This window comes from Capra hircus, chromosome 9 (assembly GCF_001704415.2).
Source record: "Capra hircus breed San Clemente chromosome 9, ASM170441v1, whole genome shotgun sequence".
NCBI lineage: Eukaryota > Metazoa > Chordata > Mammalia > Artiodactyla > Bovidae > Capra > Capra hircus.
This window is the reverse complement of record NC_030816.1, coordinates 19,619,268-19,642,561: the sequence shown is the minus strand read 5'-3', so window position 1 is coordinate 19,642,561 and position 23,294 is coordinate 19,619,268. Positions and strand designations below refer to the sequence as shown.

Genomic DNA, 23,294 nt, shown 5'->3' with positions numbered 1-23,294 from the left:
GTAGCTTCTCCAGAATTACAGTCGAGATTTAAGAATCAGAACTTGGAGGAGTGGTGATTTTAAGTTAATCTAATATATAAACAAAAAAAATTTGGGGAAAAAAACCCAAACAAATAGGAAAACGATGCCTGTTTTGTCAAAGGAATTCTTTTCAGTTCTCAGAAGTTCAAAAGATCATTTCATTTACTAAAATTTCATTTACATAGTAAATTTCAGGAAAACAACTACTGCATTAAGGCACACCATTTTAGAACTATTACTTAAATTTCCAGACACATGCACATCTACCGTCAATAAAGTATCATTAACTAGTACGCCACTGATCAGTTATGTGGGATTACATCTTTTTGGCTAGAAAGTTACTCCTGATACTGTCAGCTTACTGGAATTTTAGTAAGATTTTATGGCAGTTTACTGCAACTGGTTAAAAAACCTAACTACTTAAATTTGAAAACAACAACTTTTCTTGGGGTGATATCTATCAGTTTAAATAATGAGAATTAATGTTTGTAAATACACTGCTATTTTTAGAGCACTAATTGAGAAAACAAAAGTGAACTAAATACATTTCTTAGTTATTACTTTAAGATAAAGCTAATTTTTTAAAACCAAAATCAGATTTCTCATTCTGGCTTTCTCACACATACTCTCTCCCCCATATACAAATAGGTATGAGAAGAGAATAAGTCGGGAAAAAATATGAAATTTGATTCTGTGGCAATTTAATTATTATCTTGTTACAAGCTAACATTATGAAGCTTCAGTATGGCAACAACAACTCAGCGAAAGCTGTTTGGCTTAAATCAGTATTATTATTCTCACTCTATTAAAATTCCTATTACTTTAACAATTTTAGTTCTTTAACATTATCACCCTCAGATTACAATTACTTCTGAGCCTGAAGATGCATGAAAAGAGCTTTCTACCACTCCAAACTTTTTCACTTATCTCCCACATGCTTTTTAAAGTTAAAAACAAAAAATGAGGCACAAAGTGTTAATGACCTTTCCATACCTAAGGTTAAAATAAATGACATTCTAAAATGTTTGGCTGTGATAAGACTATGGTTAACCAATCATAACTTCAGAATTCCTGTATGACATCATAAGACCTCCCTAGAACACTTTTTCTCCTCCACCTACTTCAATTGTTCCCATAACTCTGGTAACAGTCAGAAAACTTTCCAGCTAAACGTCGGATAACACTGCATGTAACTCACAGCATTCTATATTGTGATCATCATAACAGCCAAGGTAAGAAACAGACTAAACCAATTATGGCACTTTCTATAACTCAAACTTACTGAACTTTTAAAAAAGAGTTAATCATATTTTATAAATTTCAGTTCAAATTTAAATAATAAAATGTCTGACTGACATAAAGCTTAATTTCTAAATAAATGTTTATCTAATCAGTGATAGTAAGAATAAGACAACTTAGAAATCATAAAGGTAGCATTCATCTTTGATCTTGCTTATTGGTTTGTCATTTTGATTTAACTTTCACTTTTATTTTGCTGTTCAAAAATTAATTATTATCTTGCTACAAGCTAACATTATGAAGCTTCAGTATGAAGCTTTGCTGTTAAATTTCTGCCAATTAAAATCTTTCAATTATGTTACCATGTTTGGTGCTAATGGTGATTTGATTTCTCTATGCAAAAATAATGGTTTCATTTTGCTATGTGTTACTCTGCTGAGAAGCAGGGTGGGCCTGGACTGTCTACTTACATCCAGAATACTATGAACAGTTGCGTGGTTGTACAAGAGGCACATTACTGGCATGACTACTCCAATATTATTCTGATTCTTTATAGTGAATATTAACAAAGTACAGTTTAAGAAATATACCACAAACTACATTTAAAAAGTCTAGTCTACTTTTATTTTAAAAAAAAGCTTTCAATAAATATTTATTTATATTAAATTCAATATTAAATCATAAACTAAGACTTTGGACATTTCAAAACACTCGTCAAAAATATGTAAAATTCTAAAGTTAAAGAACGTTAATTTATTTTCAAAATAATTGCCATATGCTTGTTATTTTGATAGTACAAATATTCCTAAGAATCTCATTTGAGTGAATTTGAAATGAATGTTTATTCTGCCTATTAATGAATATATTTTTATTAAGTTACTGTCCTCCAGTGTTTCCTATCTGGCATTTAGAAGGTGGGGAGGAATATGAAAAAAATGCACAGGAATGGAGATGCCATCATAAATTTTATAACTTCTGCTTATATTCTTTTCCACTCTAGATGCCTAATCTAATATACAAAATGTGTTTTCATTCTTAACTTCTAGTCAGGGCATAAAGGATACTACATTGATTTTATCTCATTAGCTTTATTTTTATATATGTCAAAATAAAATTTAATTCTAGAATTCTAAGTTCTTAAGACAAATGTTAACTCTACTGCTTTCAAGAGGTAAGAACTCTGTATAATTCCATAAGCAGCTTTCCTTAAGGCATCTAAAAGCATGCCTTTCTCATTTTTGTCAAGTGCCTCTAAGTATCCTTATATTCATAAAACATTTTTCCTTTGATATTACACAAGAGTCACTCAGTGTAGGTGTTTGACTTGAGCAGATCTGTACATTTTTACTCAAATATCCATCAAATTACATTCTCACACTTCAAATGAGAAGTTCATGAGTTCTTTTATAATACCAAAATTTCACATTACATAATTGCTCCACAAAGTTGATAATTTCTAGAAAGAGCAGAAATTCTATTAAAGTTATCCTTCATGTGTCCAGATTAACAGAAATTACATAGTTAGTGACTGTTACCCAAATTGCAAACATGGTGTCAAACATTATGTCCTAACTAGTTCATCTCTTTCATAAGGTGAAATTTAAATACTGTCTTTGTTTCATGCAGTTTAAAACTAAGTGCTAAAAAAAAAAAAGTCTGATGAAATAAAGTAGAAGAAATGTGAGCTATGTTTAAATTGTGAAAAACTGAGTGAGTTTTAAAAACACATGTAAGAGCTAGAGTACTTTGCTTAGCTAAGCAGTCGTGTCACCTTCAAACATCAAAATTATTTTCACAGTATTCCAGTGGACATAAAGGAAAATAATGTTCCAGAAAAATCGCATTTGGTTACATATTATTTCTTAATCTTACTAATTAATTGCAGATAGAAGAATATTTGAATGAACAAAATAGTTCCCCCAAAGAATTTTAATATACTAGGTAAAATATTAATTATGTAATGTATTAAAGTTTTAAGTAAAAATTAGAGTATCTAAATTAGACTGTATATTTCTTAACAATCCTAGAAATAGTTAATTAAAACTTCCTTCTTCTTTAACAATTTTCTAAATGTACCATCCACAAATATTTCATTTGATCCTCTTAATTCCCAAATGTTTGACACTCCATCTCTATTTTACAGTTTAGGAAACATGCAAAAAGGTGAATTGCCCAAGGTCAGAGAGCTAGGAAATGGTGGCACCTTGGCAAGAGCCAAGATTTTAAGACTCTACACCACGCACACTTCTCATCCACTGATCAACAGCTTAAAAATAAATCACGACATAGGCAAAACAAAATGAACTGAAAGTCCTCAAATACTATATGGCACTCCAAACGGCAAAGTTAGGGGGTACAACTTCTATTTTAATTTAGAACCACTCCATTTCATTCAAAGTTAAATTTATGCCCGAGGCATGATGTCCTTAACCACCTTTACAATACTCTCCTGATCTTTTTAAAAGCCAGGAATGTAATACTTATAGATGTCCTCAATTATTAAGCAAAACATCTTGGAAGAAAAAATTCAAAATAACTGCACAAACCTTAAAGAACAGCAACATGCATAATCAATCAAAGTTTCTTTTTGTTTCATTGCTAAAATACTCATGTCTTTAATCTATTTAGCTTTGACATCGAAAATGCAGGTTAATTTCTCCTCAAAACTTTCCCCAAAATTGTGTTTGGTTACATATTGATATTGTTTCTTAATCTCAATAATTAATTAGAGATAGGAGAATATTTGCATAAACAGAAACCACACTTGCATATTTTATTCGAGTTCCATACTAAATTCTTAGCTTTCCTCGGTTTCATTTCTGACCTCCTCACATCATACCATTTAAAATATTCAAGCCTATCTGTTCTCCAGTGCTTGAACAGAGGAATCTTGCTTTATTTATACTATGAAAAATCACTTTCATCTAAAAGTGTGAATTAACATAGTACTGATCATACCAGCAAAGAAGAAAATCTAAAGGTTAGAAATCAAGTAAGTGATGCTTCTAAATTACAGTGACCTAAATGAGATAGTATGTATCTTTTTGAACATTTTCAGAAATAGTCCATCAGTGTTCGTACCCTACATAATTCTGAAGCATGCAGCACCAAACAAACACAACAAAATGAGGCCTGGGTGTACAGCTCCATCCCAGTATACTTGTGGTCAACTGAGGACCTCTAGTGCTTTGTATAATGCATTTCACCTACAGGTTTTTCCAAAAAAGGGTGGAGAGAGGGGACCAACTTACTCATTAGCAGGGGTACATTTAACTGGCATTCATTTTCCTTAAAACTTCTTCCCCACATGCTTTTCCCCCCAAAGAAGAATCTGAAGGTTAAAGAGTATTTTAATTGCAAATAAATTAATTTTAACATAACAAACAGATACTAAAGACAAGCCTACAGATTGGCAACAGCAATCTGCTAATTTCAAAGAGAAAAATCTCTACGCTGCTGTTTTATGAAGTTCCCTAAAGGCAGGGCTTTGAACAAGGGAAACATTTCATTATGAGATCAATCAAGGGGTTGAGGATATGTTGATTTTTATGTTTACACAATTCTTTTCATAACCATGCAGAAGCAGTTTGAAGCTTCTTTCAAATAGCCAGTGTGGACCAACAAAAAGCTCTGGAAAGTTGCTGTTACAAAATAATTTCTAATACAACTTCCAAGTTTATTAGCACTGCTGCTGCTGCTGCTGCTGCTGCTAAGTCGCTTCAGTCGTGTCCGACTCTGTGCGACCCCAGAGACGGCAGCCCACCAGGCTCCCCGGTCCCTGGGATTCTCCAGGCAAGAGCACTGGAGTGGGGTGCCATTTCCTTCTCCAATGCATGAAAGTGAAAAGTGAAAGCGAAGTTGCTCAGTCGTGTCCGACTCTTAGCGACCCCATGGACTGCGGCCCACCAGGCTCCCCCGTCCCTGGGACTCCCCAGGCAAGAGCACTGGAGTGGGCTGCCACTTTAGCACTAGGCAATCTCAAAAGAAAAGAGACCCAACCAAAGTGAGCTTGTGGATGCCAGCAGATTGATGACAAATCTAAAGATGACCTGGTCTGATTTAATTCAACAACAACAACACAGATACATACACAATCGCTTCTGGATTATGTGCAAAAATGACTGCAGAGTAGGGGACAAATAAAACCCTCCAATAATCCTAATACAGACAAATCCTGTAACTCAAACCTATAGAGAATTCTAATCTTCTGAATCAATTTAATGGGAAAATTTTTTCAAAAAATTATCTATCAGACTATAGTCTTAGATGTGTATTACTTGAAGTTACTCACAAAATAGCCCCATGTTTAGTTCACTAAACGCATAAACAAGCAGACAAAAATTAAAGGGAAGCAAAATTCTGAATACCACAAAGAATCTAAAGAATTCATGGTTTCATCAGAGGGAATACTGAAAAAAACTGAAGTTCAGTAAATTCTGCAAAGCACTGAAGTGCTTAAATTACAGGTGGGAATTACTGTTCAGCATTTACAACATCAAAGTATCAATTATAAGCAAAACCTAATGCAGACACCAAAAAGTTTTCAAAGGTCTATTAAGGCTCCTTTTGCACAAGAATGCATCTGATGTTACCTTAAGAAACAGAACTCACTACAAAGCGAGAACTGCTGCAGAAGCTGACCAAATATCTTCCACCCAAAATGTTGCCTAACATGACACATGGTATCTGCTGAAGGATGAGGGTTGTAGTTTGTTCTCTTTCCTCCACCAAATACTGCTGCATTCACAGCCTGGCTCTAAGAAAAGGAAGGAAAAAAAAAAGACTGCAGGAGTTCTAAACTCTCAGGATGACTGTGTGCACAGAGGAGGAAAGAGAATAACACACCTGACAACCACGCCAGAAATTATGATGGCGAGAAGGTCACAGACAACTTTAAAAATAGGACTGTGCTGTTCCCACACACAGCTTTTCAATTCTCAGCTTACAATCGGAAGCCCCATCTGGTAGGGACAAACTCTGGCTTAGTTACTATCATATAGATTTTGGAAATTCAGCAGAATTAGGACTCAACACATTTCAGACCGTACCACTGTCAAATAGACTGGGCCCAAAATACTGCACGCACAAAGCTTAACATTTCAGCATGTAAACAGGATTTGTTTTGGTTTTAGCACAAGGTAAAGTGACTATTTAGAATTGTAACATATTTCTGAGTTTGACAAGAAACAAGACAATATTTTTGGTTGTCTCCTTTATACTCAATTTGTCTCCAGGAACTTTTCTGACAATAGTTGGCTGAAGTATTATGAGATCATCTTTTAAGTCTATCCATTATTCATCATCACTGGATAGCTCATCTCTTTAGGAGAAACCTCTTTGTATTTCACAAACACCAAATACCCACTTGTACGAAGCTCAGTTCAGGTTAATTCTGTTGGTCACTAACAATAGTTTATTTAAGTTTTAATTTCTAAAGTAAATATTCTAAGCCTCACTTTCCTCATCTGTAAAGAGACTTGAGAAGAATACTGGAGATTAGGTTTATCAAATTCTATGACCTAAATGGTTCACCTGTTAATCAAAGCACTATCTTTGATCATTAATAATTTTCTAAAAATATTAAAGTAAATCATAATAATTCACTGTTCAGCTTCACTGATTTATTCAAATGGTACTCATTTTGCACTTAAGGACTAGAATACAAAGTAAGCCCGTGAAGTTTTATACTCGTGAACAGCAGTCTAGCAGGGGGAACAGGCACGCAAATCAACATTATAGCACAGCCTGCTAGCCACATCTTGATACAGGCAGCACTAGAGCCCTACTAAAACCCAACGGAGGTGATAACCAATTCCGCCTTAATGAGTAATGGAAGGTTTCATTAGGAAGTGATATTTAAACTGGACCTTAAGGATTGACTGAAGTTTGCCTGGCAAAGAATCAAAGGTAGAGGCAGGGGGAGGGGAGACATTCCAGGCAGAGCCAGAAAAACATGTGCAAAAGACAATCATAAAAGGCAATGAAGTATTTATGGAAAGGTGACACGTTTCATGTGACTAAAGTGCCGCTCCCCAGTGTTGGGGGAGGGGAGTGACTTCATGATGAACTGGCTTGCTCTTCCTTTTCCATGTTATATCTCACAATAACTTTAAAATTCAGGGCTTGTGCGCCATTTAAGTCCTAAAACTTCATAAAAATTAAGTTCAGACAGGAACTACCAATGCTGATTCTTTACAGTCTTCTAGGTTGTACTCTGTTATGTAAAGAGACTAGTCAAGTTTACATAAAAAAGTAATAATCTTCTCCACAATTACCCAACAGTAGAAACCCACTACGTCTATAATAAGCAAATATAAGCTGAAACAATTTAAAGAACTTTTTTCTTAAAGAAAAAAGAAAAAGCCTTTATTTCTTTGTTTGGATCTCCTCACTACAGGCTAGTACTATGGAGACCGCAGGGTCTTCAGCCAATAGAGCCAAGCTGAAGTGCTGAAACTATACAGAATCCAACCAACCACTGTATATCATGTGGTGTCTTTGCAACAGTAAATGAGTTCTAACCTAATCTAAAGATCAGGCCTAAAGATCCTTTCTCATTCTTTCAGTTCTTCCCTCTGCTGTCTTTACCAGTCTCTCTTGCAAAGTACAGCTGAAGACTGAGATGGGTCTTCATGAGATGTACAGCCACTAGGGAGAAAGTGAAACCAGGCAGCTGGGCTAAGGCAGTAATATCTTGATCGGCAGAGATGTAACAAGATATGTTAACAGTTATTATCTCTGGCAGTTAATTATGACTATTTTAAAATTTTCATTTCTAATTTTTCTTATTTCAAAATTTACATAGAAGTATCCTGATTGACAACAAATATTGCCAAACTATTACCTCTGGGCACTTAACTTACAACTAATTTTTAATCTACTGAATATACCTAATTTTCTACAATGATGTACTGTTTTAAGTTTTGTTTTATTAATCAGCACAGGTAATTGATCAGGCAGCAAATAATTAATTGATTAGGTAGAACAGCCTGTGGGAGCTCTGAAAGAAAGCAAATGCAAACACTGTTCTTAAGTATAGGCCCTTTGCAAATGGCAACTATGTGTGGTAGACAGTGAGACAATGATGATTTTATTACTATGCCATCTGAGTCTGGCAATCTTTAGTACTTAATATCATCCTGTTAAAATGCTACTTAAAGCAGTATATTTTACAAAGCTATAAAATCATCAAAACAAATGAGAAACATTTCAATCTACAGTTCTGGTAAAACACTTCTCATCGAACTATTTTATTTTGGAGTGAAGTCAACATCTGTAGAATAACTTATTGATGCATTTCTTTTTATAAAGTTTGCTCTGGAGCTATTTATACACTGATGCTCAGAACAACTGTGCTCACAGAGAAAACAGTCTTAATGAAATAACACGTAAGAACTTTGGCCCAAGGGAATAGCCCAAGACAAGCTGCATCCTAACCAAATTATACTTCCAGTCATTTTGAGAGAAAGAGGACAAGACTGAAGTTACTATACCCCAAATATAAGATATCATGGTGCTATCACCAAAAAAGACAGAGCCTGAGCAATACAGACTAGAGGTATTTGATGTCGTAAATACAAATTAGGTTGAGGAAGAGGGATGAACACAAAACAGTGTTTTACCTGTTCAGGGGATAGGTCACACCTACGATCCTAAACCATTTACTACTTTTACATTCCAGGCTACCTAAAAGAAGACGCACTTGGCTGGCAGCTTTTTATCTTTCTCTTGAGCGTTTGAAACTCCAGGCTCCCTGCCTTCCTGGTACCATGGATAAAGTCCAGTACCTCACTCGCTCTGCTATAAGAAGAGCTTCCACCATTGAAATGCCTCAACAAGCACGTCAAAACCTCCAGAACCTATTTATCAATTTCTGTCTCATCTTAATATGTCTCCTGCTGATCTGCATCATAGTGATGCTTCTCTGAAGTTCTGCTGCAACCTCCAGCGCTGCCACTTACTGCCATCAGCTTAAAATCTGTCATCCCATGAAGAAGGGGAAACAATACTATATAAGAGACCACTTCCTAAATAGAAGAATTTCTTTGTGAAAAGGTCGAGATTTGGAACAGAGCAAATTGTTAGCAAACGTATTCATCTGCTGGATGTTGTAAACATAAGAAGGGCTTTATTTTCAAAAATTAACTTTAAAGTGACTATAATGTAAGTGTGCATAATGTAACTGTTAATTTTCTAAACAGACCTTAAGCTTCTATCCCAAATCTTTCCTAAGGATGAACTAGGAGTTTAGTTTTGAAACCACACTGCTAATAAGCTCACTTCATATATAAAGCATCAGCTTCACTCTTTGGGATAAATATAATTTATATTGTACTGTAAAAGCCTCTTGGATGATTTATTGAGTATTTTTCAGGTAATGATTATTACCAAAATAATCATTCAAATGAAATATCATATGAAATAGCCCTCATATCTGTTATCTTGTTTATCATCATACAGAAGTCTCCATAGTAACTCTACACTCTAAAACAGAAATTATACTTTTTCTGCAATACCCTAACATTTTAAGTTTATAAGAATTGAGTAAAATCAAGTAAGACCATACCCTTAGATAGATAAAACAACTAATTTTCTCAAAGAATTACAGAATTTTAATATGTGCAGGTAAACCATAAATCTGTTCTCACCAGGACTTTATGATCAATAGACAAGAACTGTTGGTTAATTTAACATCTGACAGTGTGATTAGCCATAATTACTAACACACTAACAGAATAGAACCTAATCTTCATTTAAAGCACTATAGCTAATTACCTGAGTTAGAGCACATAACTTGCCACTGGAATCATAAAATTTTAAGATTAGAATGATGTTACAGGTTGTCTTCTATTTTAATCTCACACTCATTGTAGGCAAGCAAAAAAAGAAAAAATATTACTTCAAGCATTAGGAAAAAATAATTTAACTCTTTCTCCAAAATCAACAAATTCTTAAAGTAAAATTTTTATCCCACTACTGTTCATGATAGGGTATAGCTATTTTCCTTAATCTATCAACCAGGTTGTAAACACCTAAGTGGTAGGCCACTCTACTACACTAACCAGCAATACTAATCTACAATGATTTTCTTGCTGAATACATTTCAAGTTTCTCTTCATTTAAAAATATCTTCCAACTACTCATAGAACAATAGAAGTAAAAATTGGTCATTTAAAAATATCTTCAAACAACTCATAAAACAGAAGCAAAAACTGGTTTGGAAAATATATTCACCAAAATGTGGTACATTGACTTAGTTTAAAATTAAGTCTAAAACAGTTTACACCTATATTACACAATTCAACAGTTTTTACTACAGTTAAAGACATACTACCAATACAGTAATTATTAAAGGAGTAGATAAGGAATATGTAATTTACTATAAAATTTGCCAAAATATGGCAAAAAAAAAAAAAATTGGAAAAGTCAATCTTGACTATGGCTTGTAACACAAATGCTACTAACAAAATAGTGAAAGAAATATTACTGCTTTTTTAAAATCCCTGAGAGGTACTGGAGATAGAAAGGGGGATAATGTTGGTTCACTGATATCTGAGAACAGAGGTTTCATACTGAGAGGGATTTCTTAAGTGAAGTCTCATCTATGGATTGGATATCCCTAATATCAACCAGAAGAGCTTATAAACAAGAAGTAATTAATGCATTCACTTCACTGGTGTCAATAATTACCCAGGCAAAAAGTAACCAAGTTCTATAAGTAATTAGCTGCAATGATCCTAAAAACAAGTGGAAATTTTGAAATAATAGGTTCTAGCCTTTTCATTATGTTGTTCATTACAAACATCAACTTTAAATCATAAACTGAGAGGTTATGGAGCTTTTCCAAAGTCAAACAGAAATAAGAATTGTTTTGTTGTTCATTCTGTCTTTAATAGAAATTAAAACCTTATACTTAAGGATTACAGAATACTGTAACTCAAATTATATTGTAAAATAAATACTCATTCTTAAAATGGGACTTATTTATTCTGTTTATCATAATCTGTAAAGAGCAAGATACAATGAATTATGTATTTTAAAAACGTATATACCAAATGCTCAAATTCTAACCTTACTTTACAGGGAACCAAAATGGAACTATTTTTTAAATGTTTAATGTTGCCTTTTATATTATTTGGTTCAAAATGTTTATTTAATTCAAATCACCTACATTAAAATGAACCTTCTTGAACTCAGTGAAATTGCTCATGATTGATATAACCGTAAAACAATCTATCTATAAGGAGTTTTGATTTTGTAAGCTGTTGTCAGTAACTTTCCTCAAATAAGATCAAGATTTCCTAGTAGAGACACAAGAGGGCAGACATACATAAAACTATGAATTTCCTACTAGCTAGAAATTATTTATCCTTTGATTATTTTTGAGTCCTCTGGGATATTGAGAAAACAGTAAAATTTTGAAACAATTTGCTCTAAGTAATAGCACACTTTAAAATGTCTAAAGATTATATGCCAATATTATATAGAAAAGATGACAGCTTGGAAAAAGTCAAACACATTAATAATTTTATTCATTAAAACATGTATAACAAAAATCAATTATGCATTTTAGTTACCTAGTGAATGTCATAATCTCATAGTCTATTTGTTCAGAGTGTCGCAGTTTTCACATCTTTCAATACAGCTATGTAAAATTATCTTAAACAGTAAAAAAAAAAAAAGAAAAAACAGGGTGCAAAAAAAAATAAAAACAAGAAAACTTTCTTTTCCAAGAATGTAATAGAATACACAAAATGCTCTCACATTAAAAATAAACCGTTCTTATGTCATGTTAAGACAAAAACCAAGTCATTTAAGTCATTCTACTAAATATTTATATTTTTTCATTTACACAGGAGAACTCTTCCAGTAAATATGTTGAAATCATTAGGTGTCAATATCCTGGATGATTAAGCCCCTCCTTGTTTAAAATAAGCACAAAATTCTATCTTCTTCTTTTTAATGACTACAACCCAGAACTCAGAAACATCCTACAGAATATAAGAAAAGAGAAGAGCTACTTTGCCAATAAAGAGACCACTCCTTCACTTCTGTCTGGAAGATCCATTGTGAGCTTATGGGGATTCAATGGATCGTGTTGTGTGTAGAAATATGCATCCTCCATTTCCTTCCCGCCCCCCCCCATCCCCCAAAAAGAAATGCAAAAGGGGCTTAGAAAGGGACAGTCTTTCCAGAGAAGACAAGAGTCAGCTGTTTGTTTTCCTCTTATGTCACAGTTTTTGTGGGGTTAAACAGCTTTAGGCAAAGGCGGGAAGAGAGCCGCTAATGTAGAGCAGAGGAAAGAACCGAAGACTGCGGTGGACACTGTACATGGAGACCTATAAACTACGGACACCGATGCTTCCCTTCATTCACAAGGGGAAATGCTTCAGAGTTCTACACCACCAGTATTCTAGCTAATTTAGTAAGGAACTATGAGAAACAAGGACCACCACGCAAATAAGACTGTGAGGCTGGCTCAGTAAACGTTCAGGACTGAGTTCTAATCCAAGAAGAGAAACACTTCCATGCTGAAATACCGATCTTTTGAGGGAGTAAAAGGAGGAAGGAGGCTCTGAGCATCAAATGAGATAAAACATTCTGACAGCTACAAATGTTCTAGATAAATTTATGGTGATGTTAGATTGTGACTCTCAGCCAAATTCTTCTTCTTAGCTGCAAAATGTTTTGTTTTGTTTTTTCTTCACAGTGACAAACAGTTGTCACTGAAAATCACATTCTCACAATTTATCAATGGGATAATTATTATTAAGGCTCTTCCCTTTATACAAAAATTAGACTAAAAAGAAGTAAATGTTTTAAAGAGATCTAAGAAACAAGAATGATGAGAACTTTAAAAGAAAGATGTTTGGAAGCTCCAAGGAGAAGGTATTTAAGAACTTTTTTCTATAGCAGACCAGGAGAATTAGAAGAGAAGTTGTCAAACATTTCAATTAAAGTATCTAGGTTTTCTTTCCCTGGTTTCACCTTTCTACTATGAAATTTAAAAGCACTATAAAGAGACCATCCCAAAGAAGGTTAATCAAAAAGTAGGACTCTCCAAGCACATGCAAATTTTGTGCCTTTTCACTTTCTTCATCTACCATGGGCCAAGAATATTTAAAAATAAGTTTGCTCCACAAAGCACCTCCAAGCTCCCTACCCTTTCTCTGCACTGCTTCAAGGCTGAGGAAAACTATGATTACCGAAGAGGATCCTCCCAACAGAATGGAAGGAGTGAAATCAGTACTTATTGTCTGAAATTCACTCCATCTTCTCAGTTCTCTCTCTATGGCACCTACTTCAGGTTGGCGCAAAACATTCAGTCCCTTCCCCCAACCATCTTAGGTTATTCCAGTTCTGTGTAAAGACACCAGCTGGAGAAACAACTACCCAGTCCCTGTTTCCCTGTAACCACAAGCACTTGAGAACTAAAATATGACAGTATTTGATAAATTAGGTTTCCTATCTTTCAACTGCTTGAATAGATAAATCACAATAAATCTGGTTAAACTGCTCTGTTATGATTTGTTATTCACACATCATGATACATCTGTTTGGTTATGCAGTCTAAATATATATAATCAAGATGATAAGAACTATGTTCAAAATAAGAGTAAAGAAAGCACAGAGGAGGTGTTAAGGGCTCTCCTGTGAATGGAGCACGTTAGGTTACGTGTATGTTTTGGGGCTGCGCTCAGATTCGTTACGTTACTAGATAAGTGATTTCCTTATTCTTTCATAGAATATATTCCTTTAATTTTCATTATTTTTTATTGGTAATTTTAAGTTTTTACCCCAGGGAAATTTTGCAATTTTCGATGAAATCACTTTGTTTCAGAAAACTCTGGCAATAAGAAAAAAATAGATGACATAATTTATGAAAAATTCTATAGACAATTGGTTTCCCAGTTAAAATGAGCTGCAGACAATTACCTTGGAACAGAAGACATTTTCAGATCAAGAAATTTACACATTTACACGTGACATTAGGAAGTACACACTTTTCTTTTTATGTAATATTATCATACAGTACTTTCCTTAAGTGAGGTGAAGTTGCTCAGTCATGTCCGACTCTTTGCAACCCCATGGACTGCAGCCTCCCAGGCTCCTCCGTCCATGGAATTTTCCAGGCAAGAGTTCTGGAGTGGGTTGCCATTTCCTTCTCCAAAAATGATTAATAAATCTTGAAACCCAATCTTTTTTAAAAGTGCATCTGTTTTATAAACCTGAGTACATACCAACCACTGCCAAAGCTTTATCAATGACTTTATTTCCACCTCCGCATTTTACAGATGGCAGAAGCTGTGAAGAAACATATATATGGCAAACAAACAACTGAGAAGGTACTCAACACCACTAATCATCAGGCAAAGTCAAATCCAAATCACAGTGAGCTATCACCTCATACTTATTAGAATGGCTATTATCAGAAAGACAGGAAACGACAAGTGTTGGTAAGAATGCGGAGAAAAAAGAAACCTCATACATGCTGGTGGGGAAGTAAACTGGCACACCCACTATGGAAAAGAGTACGGAGGTTCCTTGAAAAAATTAGAAAGAGAGCTACCCTATGATCTACTAACTCCACTTCTGGGTATTTATCTGAAGAAAAAGAAAATACAAACTTGAAAAGATGTATATGCAACCTTATGTTCAGTTTTACAACAATAGCCAAGACCGGAAAGCAACCTACGTATCCATCAATAGATGAATGGAAAAAGAAAATATGCTCTCTCTCTCTCCACACACACACACACACACACACACACAGACACACACAGACACACACACACACACATGAATATTCGCATAAAATGAAGGAAATCTTGCCATTTGTGGCAACATGCATGGATCCTGACAGCATTATGCCAAGTGAAATTAGTCACACAGAGAAAGACAAATTATGCTTTTTAAAAAAGCAAACAAAAAAATTACACTCATATAAAGAGAGCAGACTGATGGTTGCCAGTGCACAGGCTGGAGGGTAAGTAAAACGGATGAAGGCGCTCAAAAGGTACAAACCCTCAGTTATAAATAGATCACAGGATATAGCGTACGGCATAGTGACTACAGCTAATAATACTGCATTGCATATTTGAAAGTTACTAAGAGTAGATCTTATTACAAGGGAAAAAATTCTGTAGCTAAGAATGGTGATGGATGTTAACCGGATTTATTGTGGTCATCGTTTTATAACATACACATATATCGAACCATTATGTTACATAGCTGAAACTAATATGTTATATGTCAACGATATCTCAATTTAGGGGAGAAAAAAAGGAAAGAAAGAAAAACTCAGGCCCAGAGATATTAAGTATTAAGTGACAGAGAATCATCCAGATTCTGAATCTGATAAAGCCAGAAACAAAATCCAAGTCTTCATTCAAGTTACTGTTCTTTCTATTATATCATGCCAGCTCCTTTATTTCTGTTTCAATTTTCTTTAGATTGAATATTTTTTGCTGTGTTTATAAATATCCTGATGCTGGGGAAGACTGAAGGCAAAAGAAGAAGCGGGTGGGCAGAGGATGAGATGGTTAGATAGCATCACTGACTCAATGGACATGAATCTGAGCAAACTCTGGGAGATAGTGAAGAATAGGAAGCCTGGCATGCTACAGTCCGTAGTCGCAAAGAGTCGGACACGAGTGAACAAAAGCAAAACAAATGAGAAGAACAACAACAAGTCAGGTACAAAGTTTCAAGTTTTCCATGTTAATAAGTCTCAAATATTTTTAAAGTTTTATCAACACAATATTGTGGAGTTTTGTAACATTTATGCTTATTACTGTGCAGGGGAAAGGGAAAGTAAAGCACTCTGTGCTTACGGACACACTGTCAAATGCTGACTTCAAGCGTGCTAGTACTCAGAGCATCCACTGGAGGGAGGCAAACACTAGGTTCTGAGCCTTACCTGCATCGGTGTTTCCCTTTCTTGCCGAAACTCTTCAATTTGCTGCTGCTGCCAAGGAGCTAAACTGTAAGAGTCCTCTGTAGTTCTACCTTCCAAGGGGTTTGTCCGCAACTGCTCAGTGAGCCACATCTGCGTCCTCACAGAAGGCTGAATGGGAACTCCACCTACTGCCTGCTGACCAAGCATTAAATATTTCGGAGATTGAAAAGCCTCTGAGCTTGTCATAACAGGCTTGCTTTCAGGTAAGGCACTGTATGTCATGTCTAACGCCTGTCTCCTGAGAGTGGAGGAAGAAGCTCTAAAGTCCTCTTTGCTACAGCTCTCATATTTATATTTGCTGTCCAGAGTTGATGGTCGTTTTTTATTTATTTCCTTATCCTCTAGCTTAAGCATCTCCATACTGTCATGTAAACAGCTAGGTCCAATGGTCCTGAATTGTGCTGTTAATGCCTTGTCTCGCCCTGTCTTTTCCAAACCTCTCCTTGATTCTTCTGTGTGCACCATGCCACCCTGGCTACAGTTCTCTGGGACGGTGAGTTTGGATAAAGATGACCATTTCCGGAGGGGCCGGAAGTCCTTCATGTCCAGTGAAGAGTCCTGCTCCCCCCTACTATGATTTCCCAATGCTTGCATGAGGCTTATACTCCATTTTGAGCCATCTGATGTCAGTGATTCCCTATGTTTGGAAACTGAAGCACTGGAGTTAGACGGCATGACATGGGCAGTAGGAAGAGTAACCAATGACCGACTAGGCTTAAAAGATAATGTGCCACTTGAAGTTGAATGATCTGGAAAGAAAAAAGAATGCCAAATTAGTTGTAATTAACAGACAAAAAAAAAAAAAAAAAAAGGAGGCAAAATGTAAAATGCCAAAATCAAATATCTGAATATGGTTTCCCAGCACAAGTTTTTCAAAAGCACTTCATCAACAGGAGAGACTTACTACTTATTACTGTTACTATTAATATTAGTCAACTGAAACAAATCACACCTACTTTCATACATTTTCTAAAAATGGATATATAACAAAATATATGCTCATTTGCAATCTACTTACAGATGAAAATGACTAGAAAACAGGTATATATTCATGCTATTTAACCCAAGTACTATGCCTTAAAAGAAAAATCCACCTCCCCATTGAAAGGTTTTATTCATGATAAATCACTGAAGCCTCAGACACAACTTCTAACTTTACTTTAAAAATGGTATCTCTTAGCGTCTTTCCTCAACTGTGGAAATCCAGGCCCAGCCTGAACACTGTGGTACCTCTCCACACTCGAAATCAAATCAGAAATATGGGTAAAGGTGCTCCTCCAGTAATGGACAATAATCAGAAGGGTTCCAGCAATGTAATTGCAGATGGAGAGAAGCTCCTATATTCTCAGTCTCCTTTAATGGCATCCTCAATGGTCTATTTTCCCAAGCTAGAACACCTGAAGTCTACTTTGATTCCTATCTTTCTCTGAACATTCACTAAATTCCCAGGTTGTACATTTTTACTTCCAAAATGACTGCACAGCTATTGCCGAAAATCAGACCTTCACATAATACTATCCCAAACATAGGAACAGCTGTAGTAGGCAATATGGAAGCCCAAAGGATAAATAAGGGCCTCTACACTCAATGGACTTACTATCAAATGCCAAACCACCATCAAATATGCCTAACTAAAATCAAAGATTACCATTTTATCACATGATATACAGAAAGGTGATAGCAATTTGAAGTGTGGGGGGTGGGTGGTGAAATGTAACTTTTACAGTTTGTTCTCTGTCTTTCCATAATGTTTGACTCAGTATATATTTAAATAAAACTTGCAAGTTTTGACATTGTTTTAAATAAATAAACAAGAAAAGAAATGCTGAGGAAATCATAAGAAGATGCAGATGAGAAAGAGCCAAGCAAACTATTTAAAAAACATAATTCCAAGAAGTTTCTGCACAGAATTTATTCACCTGGAGATGGAAGGAAGAAAATATTAGAGATGAAAGAATACAATAAAAAGTATTACAAAATTTCACTGTAACTTACCATATTACAGGTTCCCACCAGCTTCTACAATACCCTTTACTCAAGAAAATTCCCATATTATAAAGCCAACCTTCCAAAATAAATTTTAGACCTTAAATTCCTAACATACCCTGCAACTACGATACAGACATGCAGAAGCACCTGCAGAGATTTCGGTTTGGAAGCGAGTCACGCGAGAAAACGGGCTCTCTGTGGAGCTGCCATTTCTGGCAACAGCAGACACATCAGCCTCCCAGTGGCAACAGGAGAGGCGGCCAAACCAAGGGCCGGCAGAGACGGGGCAGCAGCCGGGCGGCATCGGCTGGTTCCTCCAGTGGGGCAGGAGAATGCCTGTTCCCAGAGGCGCCTGAGGCGTACTACCTGGAAGCTTGACCCTAAGCCTGGTTCTCCAACGCTCCTCAGAAATATTGAGTTAACGAAACATCCTTAAATAAATTCCTCCTGTTCTCAATCATCCAGTCAGTTTCTTCTGCTGATTAAGAACACTAACTGATCCAAGTATGGAGCCAGGAAAACATTTCAACAAAATACATGTTTTTAAAAAGAATACTTATTTTTTAGAAAAAAGATGCTAAACTCACTAAACAGTGAAAGTGCATTCCCTACTATACACATAAAACTATTCCTGACTGCTAATATCCTATGATGATAGGACATGAAACTGCTAAAGCTTCTGGAAGAAGGGGGGTAATATGTACACATCAATATTTAAAATATGCAAACATACAGGTGAATATACAAATACACACATATCCACGGGCAGATAAATGATCTGGAGGAATATGCGGTGGTGGTTTAGTCGCTCAGTCGTGTCCGACTCTTGCAACCCCATGGACTGTAGCCCACTAGGCTCCTCCGTCCATGGCATTTCCCAGGCAAGAATACTGGAGTGGGTTACCATTTTCTTCTCCAAGGGATCTTCATGACCCAGAAATCAAAGCCAGGTCTTCTGCACTGCAGGCAGATTCTTTAACGACTGAGCTATGAGGGAAGCTGTGTATATAAGTACACACATATTCATGGGCACATAAATGATCTGGAGGAATATACTCAAAACTTAATAAACACAGGTAGAAAGAGGAGAAAAGGAAAGGATGCTTTCACATTCTACTTTACACAATGCCTTATTTTAATCTCTTTCCAAAGAGCATAAATTCACCATTTGGCCAAACTTCTGCGAAGATGTTTTATTGTGTCACCTCAAAGAGTCTGAAATATCAAAGAACGCTGCTTCTAAAGTATGAATTATATATGAAGTGACTGTCTCACATTCCATGCCACAGCTGAAACTTCTGAGACTAGCTGAAACTTCACCAGTCCTAGATGCTACTTCTATCTGAAAACGTGCTAACTTCCTGTCTACCTTTGCCAGCTCAATATTTTCAAACTGCATAGAAAATCAACAATTGGTGATAAAAACCAATTCTACATCACACTAGTATTTACTCCTACAAATCTAAAAGCTACTGTAAATATATCCTGTTCATAGAACATTACATTAAGAATGGAATTTACTCCAAAACTCACTTACATCTAAAGTTCTCAAATTTCAGCACAAAACACAGTTACCTGGTATCTAGAGTGCTACTCCAAGAGATTCTCACTCAGTTAAAGAGTAGAGAAGGTCCAGGAAACATCACTTTTTAATAAGTGATTCTGCTGTTCTATTCAGTACAATGTTCTATTCAGTACACTTGTGACTGATTTCAGTTCTGAAACCTTCCATTTCAAGATTAAATATCTCAAGTCCAACTATCAACAGTATCTGAGGTTCACTGTAAAAACTGATTTACTGTGACATTCAGAATTTGTTCTGTGAAAACTCAGAATTAAAGTTTACTCTATCCACACACTGGAGAAGGCAATGGCAACCCAATCCAGTACTCTCGCCTGGAAAATCCCATGGACGGAGGAGCCTGGTGGGCTGCAGTCCACAGGGTCGCTAAGAGTCAGACATGACTGAGCGACTTCACTTTCACTTTTCCTTTCATGCACTGGAGAAGAAAATGGCAACCCACTCCAGTGTTCTTGCCTGGAGAATCCCAGGGACGGGGGAGCCTGGTGGGCTGCCGTCTATGGGGTTGCACAGAGTCGGACACGACTAAAGCGACTTAGCAGCAGCAGCAGAAGCAGCAGCTATCCACACACATATTCATATACACACACTTGCACACACACAACATAAATTAATGAACAAAGAATTAAACATCTGACAGGATACCTGAAAAGAAAACGACCATTCTTAGAGATGAATCGAAAATTAATTTATTTTGCCTAATGAATCAATTAGAGGCAGATGCAATGCATTTCCTAATGTGCTTTATTATACTACCTAAGTGTAGCCACAAATCTCAAAGGCAAGTTATTATGATGGCATCCAGCAGTATCTAAGTTGGAACAGTGAAATCTGAAACCAGCAGAAGGTAGTTCTTTTAAAAGCCAGAGGACAGGGTTTATAGGATTCACAGAGAACACAGAAAAGCTAATGACTGCAGGCAGCTTTCAGCTTACAGGGGAAAAACAGAAGAAGAGGACACTGCTGTAACCTGATAATGCAAGTGAATTACATTTAAGACAACAAAAGTTCTGAATTCTGAACAAAATCACTGTCATGTTATTCTTATCTGCCAATTCATGCCAGAATAATTCTATCTTCTTACATGCAGCAACAGTCTCTCTGTTCTTTCTTATAGTAAAAAGAAATTAAATTTTTTAAAAAACCACACCTTCCAGATCTACAGTATAATAAGAAATCATAAATGTTTACAATTAAAAAATAATCAGGAAACTGTATAAACATATCAAAATATAAATAATAGCTCATATTTTCATTCAATATAAAATACAGTATTTTACATTTAGAATAAAAATATTAAGCCTAACCCAGACTTTTTCCTGTCCCTGCTAATGCCGTGATAATGTATCATGAGGAAAAAAAAAAAAAAAATTTAAGCCACATTTAACTCTCCCCATTTTTTAAACAAATGAACATTTCTAAGCATTCCTTATATTTTTAGGTAAATATTTTAAAAATATTCTTAACTATGCTCTGGTAGGAAAAGAGCTATATAAGGAAACTCAATAATATTCAACCAAACAATCTTCTAGCAATGTATAATGTACAAGGCACTGTGCTAGGCAGAAAAGACTATGCAAATATATTATTCACAATAAAATATGAAAATAGCCTTCCTCAGGGTTTACAATTTCACCATTACACATACACAGCTGCAGGACAGAACTAAAGCTTATCATAAGGAAACTACAGAACACGAGACAGTATGAAATGTGCTGGAGAGAAAAGGCAGATTATTCATACAAGTCTCAGAATGATCGCCAACTTCTCTATAGCAATAATGGAATCCAGAGCACAGTGAAATATCTCCAGAAAGTTAAGAGTAAATAATTGGCACCCAAGAATTGTTTGGAGCACTAAGCTGTCTTTCAAGATTGAAGGCAAATATATAATCCTGCTAAACAAAAACAGAACTTATCACCAACAGACTCACTAAAATTATACTAACATTCCTTAAGGTTCTTTCACTAAAAAAGAAAAATGAGTCCTGAGTTGTAAAAACAAATAAGATTTTTTAAAAAAAATGTGTGATTAAACCTAAGAACACCAATGGTTACATAACAATATCTAACTTGTGGGTTAACAAAAAGAGGGCAAAGAAAATCAAAATATCAACTATGATGAATAAAACAAGGATGGAACAGCATTCTAACATTATAGTCAAGTTAGAGATGCATATTATAATTTCTAAACAACTAAAAGAATAGGGAGAGCTCAAAACTGTACAGCCACAAGCAAAAAATATAAGGCTGGATTCCTCTCTTATACTTTCAATAAGTATTAGCTCAAAATGAATCGCAGGCCTAAATGTAACAGCTAAAACTATATAACCCTTAGCAGAAACCATAGGTGTAAATCTTCATGACTTTTAAGTCAGGCAGTAATCTGTCAGATACAACACCAAAAGCCCAAGCAACAAAAGAAAATAAAGATAAATTGGACCTGAATAAAAGTTTTAAAAATTTTGTTACAAATGATACCATCAGGAAAGTTTTAAAGACAGCCCATAAAATGGGAGAAAATCTTTGCAATTATACATCTGATAGGGACTTCAGATTATATAAGAAACACAATTAGATTATATAATAAATATACAAATAACCCAATGTAAAAATGGATGTGAAATTTGAAAAGTCATTTCTCCAAAGATAAACAGATGGTCTTATTAAAACACACAAAAAGATGCTCAACATTTTTAGGGAAATGAAATTCAAAACCACAATGAGACACCATTTCACACCCATTAGGATGGCTATCATCCAAATGACAGATAGTAAGTGTTGGCAAGGATGTGGAGAAATTGGAACTCTCATACAAAGCTGATGGGAGTGTAAAATAGTACTGCTGTTTAAGAAACAGTTTGGCAGTTCCTCAAAAAATCAAAAATAAGAGTTACCATATGATCCAACAATTCCACTCCTAGGTATACACCAAAGAGAAATGAAAACATATCCACAGAGGTATTAGTAGTAGTGAAAAACCCAAAATAACTCAACATCCATCAATTGATAAATAAAAAGTGGTACAGTGGAATATTATATAGTAATGAAAAGAAAAGAAGTATTGATATGTGCTACAACATGAATGAGTCTAGAAAACATTACACTAAGTGAAAATCAGGAACAGAAGGCAACACATTAGATGACTCTATCTGAAATGTTCAGAACAAAGAACTTTATACAGGCAAGTGACTGCTTAAGGGGATGGGAGGAAAGATGGAGAAAGATTACAGCTTTCTTAGGGGAGGGGGAGCTTAAAAATGTTCTAAAATTTGATTGTATAACTGCTGAACGATTCTGAGACTATATTAAGAAGCAAACTGTAGACTTTAAATGGGTGAATTATACAGTATATGAGTTATAGCTCAGTAAAGATTTTTTTTAAAGATACGTGTGTATAACTTGTGATACACTAGAAGGAAAATGTCATGAAAGAAAAAGCAAATCAAAAGAAGGTAAGAAAGAAAAACCTTGAGAAAAGCAGAACAGAAAGTATACAATATGA

At 35.3% G+C, this 23,294-nt stretch overlaps 2 protein-coding genes across 3 annotated transcripts in view; one reads left to right on the top strand and one right to left on the bottom strand.

The window, feature by feature from the left end:
• CEP85L (centrosomal protein 85 like) overlaps positions 1 to 23,294 on the bottom strand; it is a 147,050-nt gene that overhangs the window by 70,612 nt on the left and 53,144 nt on the right. The window contains exon 3 of the mRNA XM_018053019.1: positions 16,181 to 16,968. Coding sequence (XP_017908508.1) covers positions 16,181 to 16,968 — 788 coding nt within the window. The remainder of the gene's footprint in view (positions 1 to 16,180; positions 16,969 to 23,294) is intronic.
• Positions 1,135 to 13,777, top strand: PLN (phospholamban). Of its 2 annotated transcripts, XR_001296063.2 has the most exons (3): positions 1,135 to 1,253; positions 8,942 to 9,423; positions 12,117 to 13,777. XR_001296063.2 is itself a non-coding variant. In XM_005684524.3 (2 exons), exon 2 carries the CDS (start codon positions 9,030 to 9,032, stop codon positions 9,186 to 9,188), a length of 159 nt encoding a protein of 52 aa, XP_005684581.1. In that variant the 5' UTR covers positions 1,135 to 1,253; positions 8,942 to 9,029; the 3' UTR covers positions 9,189 to 11,457. The 2 variants fall into 2 exon arrangements, 1 of the variants encoding a protein (XP_005684581.1); XM_005684524.3 differs by lacking the exon at positions 12,117 to 13,777 and having other exon boundaries at positions 8,942 to 11,457.

Excerpts from the sequence above, each read along its gene's own strand:
- PLN (XM_005684524.3), top strand. The coding sequence starts at position 9,030 with ATGGATAAAGTCCAGTACCTCACTCGCTCTGCTATAAGAAGAGCTTCC.